Here is a 12,287-nt window from a genome sequence, read left to right as displayed (position 1 = left end):
AGGCTGGCAGGGCTCTGCACAGCCTTGTTGCTGTTGAAGATGTCCCTGCTCAGTGCAGAGGAGTTGTACTGGGTGATTCACAGGTCCTTTGCAACCCAAAGTACTGGCAGATTGTGTGAGCCCTCACACAGTGGTGCTGCCTGAGCTCAGGCCCTGCCCATCCATGCTTTAGGCACATCCCAGGCACATGTTGGAATCTGCACACCTGCCTGGGCACATCTCATGAACCTGAGAAAGGAGCTGCACTTCACCTTTCTCTTCCCCACTCAAGTCTGCTGCTGTTTAATGCACTGCACGCTCAGTCTCTTGCTGTAGTTTCAGATAAAGTCCTGATAAGATTCCTGTGTGAAGAGTTCTTATTACAGGGCAGCATCATGTAAATAATTTCTGTGGCCAGACCTTTCCAAGGCACAGAGGGCTCATCCCTACGGCCACTTCAGCAGCAGCCCAGGAAAAACCAGATGTGGGTAGTGAACAAAAGAGAACGGGCTTGTTGAGTAATCTGCAGTCGTGATAGTGGTGACTGCTCTTGGTGTTCCCAGAAAGGGTGGGAATTAGTCAGCCTATTTGGGTTTCTGTATAATTAATATGATGCTGCAATGACAGTCTCTGGTTTTACTTATTTTACAAATGCAAATAAAGGTACTGAATTATCCAAGCAGGTGATGTTCATGTGTGCATCTCCAAGTGATGTCTGCATGTATGCACAGCTCTTGGGTGTGTTATCATTTTTAAAACCCTACTAACTTTGTTTTCTATGGCAAAACCAAATAACTGTTACAGTCTTTTTGAGAAAGAGAGGATACCTGGAGTCAGACTTTCCTTCATGCAGATTACTATTGCAGTTACTGTAGTGGAGGGAACAAACTCCAGAAATCCTGACTGATTCATGAAGCTTCAGAAGTTCCAAAAAACCAAAACAAACAAACCCCCCCAAGCTAAAAATTCAGTTCATAATCTTTCTGAAAGGCTTTATTTTTTTTTTCGTTTTAGAAAATCTGCTCACCATTAAGAAACTGGGCTTTCAGTCATACACTAACGGTTTAATTCTATAGCTAAATGTTTTTCAGAGGTCAGACCTCTCTTCTGCTGATTAAAAGGGAGTTTTTTTGTCTCTGCCATCAGGGCTGATCCTACAAAACAAGAATAACCAGCTGGGAAACTACTGATGTTGAGTTTGGCTTCCCTGGTTTTGTTTTCATTGCAATGGGAGAGCAGAATATTACTTGTTTTGCCCCAAGGTGTTTTAAGAAAAATACTCTGTCTTCTCTGTGAATCACAGAGGAAGTTGTTGCTGGGATAACCTTTGGGAAAACCTACAGAAAAGAGCTTTTTTTCCCTAGTAATTGCCCACTGAGGAAATGCAAACTGTTAAAGAGATTAATTTCATTAATGGAAAAAATTAGGATAATGAGCGATAATTTGAAATAATTATTTCTTTACAAACACAAAACTGTATTAATTTTAAATGTGTCTGTATAACTGAATTTCTACTGAGTTGGTTGGGGTGGGAATTGGGTTTGCCCCTGCCAGTGAATATATCTCAGAATAACTTTCATGTCCTCAAGAAAGGCTCAGGGTTAATTTACATATTGTTTGATGTACAGTTTAATTTTGGATAAGAGGAAACGTTGCATTATCAAAGCCACTGTAAAATATAAGCTTAAGAACAAATTCCCAGAAATTGATGAATACTTTTTAAGTAGCGATTGCTCTGAAATGATATCTAATTTAAAAACTTCTACTTTATTAATGATACATCTACAATTAAATTACATTAGAAGCTTTATCAGGTTACAGCATTAGCCTGAATTCTATGGCTTTCCCCCCCAGTGAATATATTTTGGGATCTCTCATTATAGCACTCTCATTAGAAGCCTCCCCATTTGGCATTCTTATTCTCCTTTGCCTCTGTTTTGCTCTTTTATTTAAAATAAATAAATCTGGCACTGAAACACTTCATGCTGTACTTTGAATGAAAATTATAACAAAAACAGGGGAAAAAAGAAAAATATTTAAGCTAATTATTTAGCACCTTTACATTCAGCACTTGAAGTCCATCTTTCCCAGTTTGTATGATAAGGATTTTAAGATCCCAAGTGAAGGATCTATTCGATATTTGGAGAGTAAATGAAGAAAACAGTAAATAAATTAATTCTAAGCAGGATGTTTCAGTTATGGAAGCCAAGTGGCTAAACCTCAGTAAAGATACAAAAATTTCTTCTGTTGTTCTTAGAGTGATTGTAGGGGAAAAAGAAAAAAAAAATTGATGGTGGAAGTACAAAAATAAATGAAAAATAGTAGGAAGTAGAAAAATAGAAGAAGTAGAAAAATATTCCATGCAAAATAATTTGTTTCTCTGCACTTTAAGCCCTAGGTGTGCAGCATGTCTGTCTGTTCTGACCATAGTGGAAGCTTTTTTCTGTAGGATATCATCGCTCATATTGCAGTGAGATGGGAAATACCCCAGTGAGACTCAGAATTATTTGAATACACTACCAAGTAGAAAGCAAAAGCCAGTTAACAGGAGCCCCACACTTTTCACAGAGGATTTGCCTGTTGGGCAATCCTATTTCCCCGCTGTAAACCCAGAGGGACGGCGTGCCCACCCTGCACTGAGTGCAGCCCCCTTCCCTCCCACAGGTGCACGGCAGGAACCTGCTGTCCATCGACTATGACCGCAACATCCGCACGGAGAAGATCTACGACGACCACCGCAAGTTCACGCTGCGCATCATCTACGACCAGCTGGGCCGGCCCTTCCTGTGGCTGCCCAGCAGCGGCCTGGCCGCCGTCAACGTCTCCTATTTCCTCAACGGGCGCCTGGCAGGGCTGCAGCGCGGAGCCATGAGCGAGAGGACCGACATCGATAAGCAGGGCAGGGTCGTGTCGCGCATGTTCGCCGACGGCAAGGTCTGGAGCTACACCTACCTGGAAAACGTAGGTGCTGGTGTCGTGTCTCCTCCTGGCACGAGATGCAGGGACACAAAGTCCTGTTTGGCTCCGTGATATGTAAATCACACGCACAAACTAGCTAAGATTTGATGTATCCCAGCTGTTACCATCTCCAGTCTCAAAACTACTTATTTTTCAATTAGTCAACTGAATATGACTCATTCTTCATGGGAAATATTTTGTTCATGGTTTCTGTCTTTTGATATTTTCCTGCCATAGAATGGCAATAAATTAACACAATGAATTGTGTTTAATTAAGCCCAAAAATGCATGACTAAACCTGACAAAAGGTTCATGTAGAAACAGGTAATTCTTCTCTAATTGTTACTTATTAAATGAAAGTATGGTAGTGCATTTTTACTTAGCCTGATTAGCACACTTCAGTCATAAAAGTGTCTTGAATACTGCAAAACTGCATATTGTTTTCCCTTTCCCTTGTAAGTAAACCAGAGCTGATGTTCTCTGCTTAGTTTCTCACATATTTCACAGTAACAGTTGTAAATTACAACTACTGGCAGAAAGATAAATCAAGTCATTTATTTAACTCCTCTGCATCCCCCAGGAAAAAAAAAGGAAAAATAAAAAAAAAAGTCCTCCTGCAGGGAGGACAGCTCACAGGTTGCTAACCTACACTTTCTCTGGAGCATCAGCATATTGATTTCCAAGGAGTAGATCCTCTCATCTGGCAACCTGACAATATTCCTGAGCAGCTCTGTGCCCCTGACTAATATATCTGATTCCCTTTGTACTCATTTAACATTAGTGCCTGTCCAGTAAACTTTCCTTTTCCTGCGAGTTCCCTCTCTCGAGCCACATGCTGACAGGTGATAACAGTGTGTTGTTGTTTCCCCTGCAGTCGATGGTGCTGCTGCTGCAGAGTCAGCGCCAGTACATCTTCGAGTACGACTCGTCGGACCGCCTGCACGCCGTCACCATGCCCAGCGTGGCTCGGCACAGCATGTCCACACACACCTCTGTGGGCTACATCAGGAACATCTACAACCCCCCCGAGAGCAACGCCTCCGTCATTTTCGATTACAGCGATGACGGCAGGATTCTGAAAACATCGTTTTTGGGCACCGGCCGACAAGTCTTCTACAAGTATGGAAAGCTCTCCAAGCTGTCTGAGATTGTGTATGACAGCACGGCGGTTACTTTTGGGTATGACGAAACTACGGGTGTCCTTAAAATGGTGAATTTGCAAAGTGGAGGATTTTCTTGTACGATTCGCTATCGGAAAATTGGCCCTCTTGTTGACAAACAAATCTACAGGTTCTCTGAAGAAGGAATGGTCAATGCAAGGTTTGATTATACGTATCATGACAACAGCTTCCGAATCGCAAGCATCAAACCCATCATAAGTGAAACGCCTCTTCCAGTTGACCTTTACCGTTACGATGAGATTTCTGGCAAAGTAGAGCATTTTGGCAAATTTGGAGTTATTTACTATGATATAAACCAAATTATCACCACGGCAGTTATGACGCTGAGCAAGCACTTTGACACCCACGGGCGCATTAAGGAAGTGCAGTATGAAATGTTCCGGTCCCTGATGTACTGGATGACTGTGCAGTACGACAGCATGGGAAGGGTGACCAAAAGAGAGCTCAAACTGGGTCCCTATGCCAACACGACCAAGTACACCTATGACTATGATGGAGATGGGCAGCTGCAGAGCGTGGCAGTCAATGACAGGCCCACCTGGCGCTACAGCTACGACCTGAACGGGAACCTCCACCTCCTGAATCCTGGAAACAGCGTCCGACTGATGCCGCTGCGCTACGACCTCAGGGACAGGATCACACGCCTGGGAGACATCCCCTACAAGATCGATGACGACGGGTTCCTGTGGCAGAGGGGCGCGGATGTGTTTGAGTACAACTCCAAAGGGCTCCTGACAAGAGCTTACAACAAAGCAAATGGGTGGAGCGTTCAGTACCGCTACGACGGACTGGGCCGGAGGGCTTCCTGCAAGACCAACCTGGGGCATCATCTACAGTACTTTTATGCTGATCTTCACAATCCAACAAGGGTAACTCATGTCTACAATCATTCCAACTCCGAAATTACCTCTTTGTACTACGATCTGCAAGGCCACCTCTTTGCAATGGAGAGCAGCAGCGGGGAAGAGTATTACGTGGCCTCTGATAACACAGGCACTCCATTAGCCGTGTTCAGCATCAATGGCCTCATGATCAAGCAGCTCCAGTACACAGCCTATGGAGAGATCTATTACGACTCTAACCCAGATTTCCAGCTGGTCATTGGGTTCCATGGAGGGCTGTATGATCCTTTAACCAAACTCGTGCATTTTACTCAAAGGGACTACGATGTCCTGGCTGGGCGCTGGACATCTCCTGATTACACCATGTGGAAAAAAATTGGCAACGAACCCGCTCCTTTCAATCTGTACATGTTCAAGAGTAACAACCCTCTCAGCAATGAACTGGATCTAAAGAATTATGTAACAGGTGAGACTTCTTCACATTTATAATATATAACACTACAGCTTGGAAGCTGATTTGGGAAAGAAATCCAGCTTCTCCTTATGAGCTCTTTGCTCAATCCTCAAATCAAGTTTGGGCCATCTTCCTCTTCCATCTATGAAAAAAACTGGGTATTTCTGATTCCTTGGTCTTGCTCTTCCCTGAATGAAGGGCTCTAAGGGAGAAGCCATGATAAATTATGGAGGAAAAAATAAATATAAGTTTGACTGAATATAAAATTTCACAGCTATAGTGCTCTTCCTATTGAACTAGTGCTGTATAAAGAAGTGTTCATTCTAATTCTGTATCAAGAAAAGTGAAGTCACTGACAGGTTGGTTCAGAATCACAAACCAGAAGTGCTCAGATCTCTTTCTTTCAGGGCTGCTTTCAAAATTAACTACTGACTGAACCCATGGGCACATTATGAATTAGCACCAAGAATGGATTTAATTAGACCTCTTTTTCCTATTTAACTTTTAATATGTAAACAGTCTTTAGTCTTTAAAATTAAATCCTTGATGTTTTTTAAGATTATTTCATCCTGAAAGACTAATAAACATTATGGATTTTGTAGAGCAAAGAAACAAAAGTAGTTTTGATCACATATGTTAGAATTGGGTAAAACTTGTAACCCTTTCTTAATTAGGAATAATTTTTCACTTAGTAACATCACACAGTACTTGAACTAGCTGCTGGCACTTTCTAAAAGGAAAGGTAATTAATATGTCTTCAGGAAAAGCTTTTTTTCAGAATTGAATATGCAGTATACAATAATTAGAGTAGTGATACCATTTTTAAAAAGGAACGATCCTAATTTTAGCAGTAATTTGAATTTCAAGAAAAGTCTGCATTTCCTTCAAAGAAAATCACAGCACGTTTCATTAGTACATTGCAACCTAACAGTAGGTGTAACACACCACAGGTTCTAGTGGAGCAACTTTGCAATTAGGAGATAATGTGATTTGTGTCTGATAGTGTGAAAATACTGGTAACTAAAATTACCTCATTGTCCTAAATTCAACTAAAGTCCTATTTTTATTCACCACCCTTTGATTTTCAACATCATCTTGTTGTGTTTCACCACATTCTGAAATCATATTTATTTAATTTATCTGTCCACTGGTTGAAATCTAATAAGATAAATTACATTTAGGGACAAGACTGACCTTGTAATCTGTAAAAATACTTAACCAGTGGTGCAAATATTTGTTGCTGTAGGACTGAAACAGATAATCTTTGACAAGAAGTGATTATGGTGGTACCTTTATTGTCATAGTTAAAAAAAAATTGAGAAAAAAAAATAACCAACAAAAAAACCCACCAAAACCCCTCCCCCCAGTCCATTCTTACTTTTAACCCCTGATACTGCTTTATTCACAGGTTTTGCTGAAAACAAATTGCTGTAGCAAGTGCAGTGCTGCAAAGCACATTGGCTCAGCAAAATGTGACTGTTTTGTATATAGGTCCTCCTCTGGCTTCTCTGGAATTAGAGCAGCTGAATTGAATTGTTCAGGAGATACCATTTTACCATAAAATAAAACTGAAACCTTATAAGGACAGTAACCCTGTGCTGTCCAAAGCTTCAGGAAAAATACAGTAGGCACTGTGTGATGGATACACATACCTTGTAGAGGCAGAGTATTTTACTACTTATTTTAGAGTCAGAATTGCCAAGAAAAAAAAAAGACTTTTGGGGACGAGAGGCTTTGCAACAGCTCAGCTCACAGAAGTGGCAGGAGCAGCATCAGGAGCCAGTGTGCACCAGCAAGGAGAGATGGCCAGTGGGAAAGAAAGGAGAGATTTTTTAAGCAAAAATTATCATGAAAACAGGAAATGTTTCTGTGTCAGATGGAGTCATGGACTCCTTTTTTGTTAAAAGAGTTATCATTTGGATAACTAAAATACATCATTAGTTCTTAATTCTTGCTGAGTGAGAATTACTGTTATTAACTTAGTTACTCAGCCTTTACAGCTAAATCTGAGGACAGAGTTTTTATGGTTGAACCCACATCTGGAACTTGCTGAGGCTCACCTCAGAGCTGAGCTGTAATCCTCCCACACAGCTCCTGCTTTCCCTGGAGGGATGGGGAGGGTATTCCAAATTTAGACATCTGATTTACAAATCTAGCTTCTCACTGCTTTTAATGGAGCCTCCTGAGACCTGATGACAGCTGATAGAAGTAGGACATAGAAGAGAAGCCATGTCTTTCCCCGAAGGACTTTGCAGATGTTTTTAGAGTGTTAACCTAATAAAATATCATTATACAATACAGTTTATAGGTTACATATAGTAGCCACATCTGGCAGAAGGTGTCAGAGATGGAACAAGTACTGCATCCTGTAAAATGTTTAGATAATTCATGTGGTCAAATGAAAAAGAATGAAAGAGCTGGTATATCCCTGATTAATTATTTAGGGTGAATTTAATGTACTGTTTCCTGTGCCTGTTCATGGTGGATTGCTACAGTTCTGTAAAGTTTCACACTATAATATGAATTGTGACTTCATTTGCTACTTGAAATTAAAGATGTCAAAGATGGATTTTCTAATTTTTTAATTTCCTCTATTTGTTAAATACACGTGTTTCTCACTTAGCTGCTTTCTTTTGATTTTTAGATGTCAAGAGCTGGTTGGTGATGTTTGGATTTCAGCTTAGCAACATCATTCCTGGGTTCCCTAGAGCAAAAATGTACTTTGTGTCACCACCATACGAGCTGTCTGAGAGTCAAGCGTGTGAAAATGGACAGGTAGGCAGAAAGATTAAATTACTTTTCTGGATAAATTTGCCACACTCTATGGGTAGAATCACTGGCTCTTCTGTAGTTACAGCAGAAGGCCAAGCACTTAATTCAGTGTAAAGTGAAGTGACTATAGCTACATTTTATACTAATGAACATATGCCTTTCTTGCCAGCCTTCGTTGTTATCACAATTACAGTGTCATTAGTTTGTCTTTTATTGAGTTATTCCTTGATTAACAAGTTGTAACTCGATTAACTTGATTAGCAATGACAAAGGGAGACTTTGTCAGGGTAATTTATCATCTGTTGTACCTTTGGTAAAACCATCCTCATAATGCGTTGCAATAAACTTAGGTTGGTATTTGGTTTACTGGTAAAAAAAGGTTCTGCTTCTCACCCTGTTAGAGGATTTCTTACCACAATCTGTCATTTTTCTAGTTACATTTTGATTTGTTACTCCATTTCACTCAGTTACAGAGTTTGTACTTACTTGTCAGGTTAAGGGTGGACAACAGTATATGGGTTTAACTTCTATAATAAATTTCAACCCATTTAACAAACTTCAGAAGAGTACTAGGCCAATTCCAAACCTACTCTTTGCTAGGGTTACTTCATCTTTGTAGTAATACAATAGAAATAATCATCTAAACCTAAGCACACCGCTTCCTCAGGCCTCTAAGTCATTTGAGAGTCTAAACCCCCCCTTCAGGAATTGCTTTGGTGCTTTTGGGCCCAAATTTCATCTGTTTTCAAAAAGCTTATATTCATAAGCATTTTAGCTATATATAGTGATTGAAATCTCTGAGAAAATGTGTCCACAAGTTAACTGCCACATTTTAATACATTGATAATCTTTGTTTTCAGCTCTGATTAAAATTGTGCTAGACTTGGGTCTTTCTTATTCTTCCACTGGGCATTATATGATTGGCCAAAATTGAAATGTGTGGTGCATATATGCTACAGAGGGTGGTGAGAAGTATTTTATTTGGTCTTAGAGATGGCAAAATAATTTGCTGAATGAGTATTTACCTGATTCTGAGTAAGATATGGATAGATGGAGGGATGGAGGGATGGATGAAGGGATGGATGGATAACTGTAGGAGGTCTTTTGTAGTGTAGAATTTTTCTCTGCATATCTTTTCTTTAGAAAAGCACAGCAAAGGTTATTATTGGTCTCTGAAACTATTATGTTCAGATCTGCATCTTCTTTGCTGGTTTTTCTTTTGTTTGTTTTGCTTTCCCCAGCTAATTACAGGAGTGCAGCAGACGACAGAACGACACAACCAGGCTTTCATGGCTCTGGAGGGACAGGTCATATCTAAAAGGTTACATGCCAAAATTAGAGAAAAAGCAGGCCACTGGTTTGCCACGAGCACTCCCATCGTGGGCAAAGGAATCATGTTTGCCGTGAAGGAAGGCCGCGTCACCACCGGTGTTTCCAGCATAGCCACGGACGACAGCAGGAAGATCGCCTCGGTCCTGAACGGCGCTCACTACCTGGAGAAGATGCACTACAGCATCGAGGGCAGGGACACCCACTACTTCGTCAAGGTGGGCTCGGCCGACAGCGACCTGGTCACCCTGGCCATGACCAGCGGGAGGAAGGTCCTGGACAGCGGCATCAACGTCACCGTGTCCCAGCCCACGCTGGTGGTCAGCGGCAGGACTCGAAGGTTTACGAACGTTGAGTTCCAGCACTCCACCCTGCTGATGAACATCCGCTACGGGCTGACGGCCGAGGCGCTGGACGAGGAGAAGGCGCGGGTGCTGGACCAGGCGCGGCAGCGCGCCCTGGCCGCCGCCTGGGCCAAGGAGCAGCAGAAGGCGCGGGACGGACGCGAGGGCAGCCGCGTATGGACGGACGGAGAGAGGCAGCAGCTCCTCAGCACGGGAAGGGTTCAAGGTTACGAGGGATATTATGTCCTGCCCGTGGAGCAGTACCCAGAGCTAGCAGACAGTAGCAGCAACATCCAGTTTTTAAGACAGAATGAAATGGGAAAGAGGTAACAAATTAACCTGCTGTCATCCTTTGCTGGATGAATCAGTAGTCGTAACTGTTATCTCCTCTCCTAAGGAGATGAAGACCTAAATGGGGGCACTAGGCTGAGCTACTCTGGGATAGTAAAGTGGCAAAAAAGCTCATATTTTTTGAGTTAAATGCTACTGTTCAAGTGATTAAAAAACACATCCTGAAGTGGACTAAAGCCAGACTGAAAACTCTTAAACGTACAAATTAAAAAGTACCCCTGAAATATTACCCACTTGTTCTGGGTCTAAAGAAAAACAAAAAGAAGGCCTCGTATTGTATTACCTCACTCCATTCACACGTGAGCAAACTAAGAAATCCAAGTGGGCCACTTTCACTAACCAGCTGATGAAACACAGATGATTCAGACTGCTTGTTTGATAAATATCCAAGAGGTTTTCATTTAAAGCAAAATACAGATGCATTTAAAACATGACTTTGGGGTGATTCGTGTGTAGCAACTGGAGGACAAATGAAATGCAAGTGAGAGCGCACTGGAAATAGGAAAGGAAAATATATTTAAAAGTTACAAAACCACACTTGCACTCTGACCCTCCACTTGTCTGGCCTGAAGCTTAACTTATTCAAAGAGGGCAGAGTGTAAAGTTACATTCAAAATGGTGGCTATAAATCACTACAGATAAATTTCATACTCTGTTTGTCTTTGAAGATTTCCATTGTGGACAGTATAACACAGTTACAGGGTGTAGTCTGTTTAGATTCAGTAGTTTGTTGGTATCAGTTCCAGTAGAGCTGTGGGCATTGTGTTACACTATTGCAAATGGGCACCACGTCAGATCACCCTGTACATACATCAGCCAGAAGGCACAATCACTGTTTCAGATTTAAAAATTATTAGTGTGTTTGTTTGGTCGAGAAACTGAGACAATCACATTACAGTCACCAGAAAAAAAAAAAAAAAAGAAAAAAAGAAAAAAAAAGTCTAATAAGAACTTTGGTACAAGAACTTTTTTGTAATATACATGTATGAATTGTTCATTGAGTTTTTATATTAATTTTAATTTGCTGCTAAGCAAAGACTAGAGACAGGCAAAGATAATTTATGGCAAAGTGTTTAAATTGTTTATACATAAATAAAGTCTCTAAAACTCCTGTGAATTACTTGTCTTCCATTGCAAAATCTTGTAAAAGCGATTTTTGTCTGGCTGTTTCTAATGCACACAGCATTTTGTTTGTGGAAATGACTTCCTGTGGTTCCATGGATCCTGCAGGGTCCTGCTGGTCCTTTGATCTCTGGGCAAGCAAAGTCACACACATCACCCAGAAATCTGCTTAGGACACAGGAGAAAATTGGTAAATGCTTTAGAAATCCCCTCTCTGCACCTCGTGACTAGCAGCCCTCAAATTGCCGTGTTTCAATTCTGGAATTAGTTTAATTGCACTGAAGTAACCTCTAAACAGTTTGAAAATGTAGTAACATAATATTAAATGAAACATGCAAGGCTGTGCTGTGAGCCAGGAAGTCTCCATGAAATCTGTCTTCTTTGGGAGATTGCTTATTTCTACCACATTTAAAAACGGGAGGTAAGATCAAAGACCCTCTCCTAAGCAAACAGTCACTCCTGGTGATGATAAAAGGGAGCCATCCATCACCCAGAGCCCTGCCGCTTTTATCTCATTTAAGTATGTAGCTGGGGAGCTCTACTTAATTTTGAGAACAGTTTTGCTTTTGGGGTTGCAAATGAGGTTTTTAATGATTCATGATAGCAACAGAGATGCTTGAATTGATTATGGGCATAAATTCACTCCAGGGCATTTTTAAAGCTGAACTGTTGAGTGCCTGTGTGGTGCAACACCTGGAGCACTCAGAAAGCACATCTAATTTTTCTGTGCAAACGAGAGCCACCCAGCTCTGCCCAGGAGTTACACCTACGTGTGCACCCCGTGGGCACCCCCAGCCCTCTTACTCATCCTCTGAAGAGGAAGTCTGGCTGCATTTTCAGATGAAGTCTTGATTGCCCATCACTGCAGGTGTTTTTCTTTGTTGAAGGACTTGGAGTGCTGTTACATTAATATTTTGTTCTTTACAGGTGAAATCTCTTAAGGAAGTGGTTTTTT

The 12,287-nt window shown here is 41.3% G+C and overlaps 1 protein-coding gene across 1 annotated transcript in view; it reads left to right on the top strand.

Moving 5' to 3' along the window:
• TENM2 (teneurin transmembrane protein 2) overlaps window positions 1-12,287 on the top strand; it is a 126,136-nt gene extending 113,849 nt beyond the window's left edge. The window contains exons 21-24 of the mRNA XM_066329554.1: window positions 2,644-2,940; window positions 3,812-5,426; window positions 8,059-8,189; window positions 9,428-12,287. Coding sequence (XP_066185651.1) covers window positions 2,644-2,940; window positions 3,812-5,426; window positions 8,059-8,189; window positions 9,428-10,189 — 2,805 coding nt within the window. The 3' untranslated portion in view covers window positions 10,190-12,287. The remainder of the gene's footprint in view (window positions 1-2,643; window positions 2,941-3,811; window positions 5,427-8,058; window positions 8,190-9,427) is intronic.

This window comes from Sylvia atricapilla, chromosome 14 (genome assembly GCF_009819655.1).
Source record: "Sylvia atricapilla isolate bSylAtr1 chromosome 14, bSylAtr1.pri, whole genome shotgun sequence".
Classification (NCBI taxonomy): domain Eukaryota; kingdom Metazoa; phylum Chordata; class Aves; order Passeriformes; family Sylviidae; genus Sylvia; species Sylvia atricapilla.
Note: the sequence above shows the minus strand (reverse complement) of the source record. Positions and strands in the feature narration are given on the sequence as shown.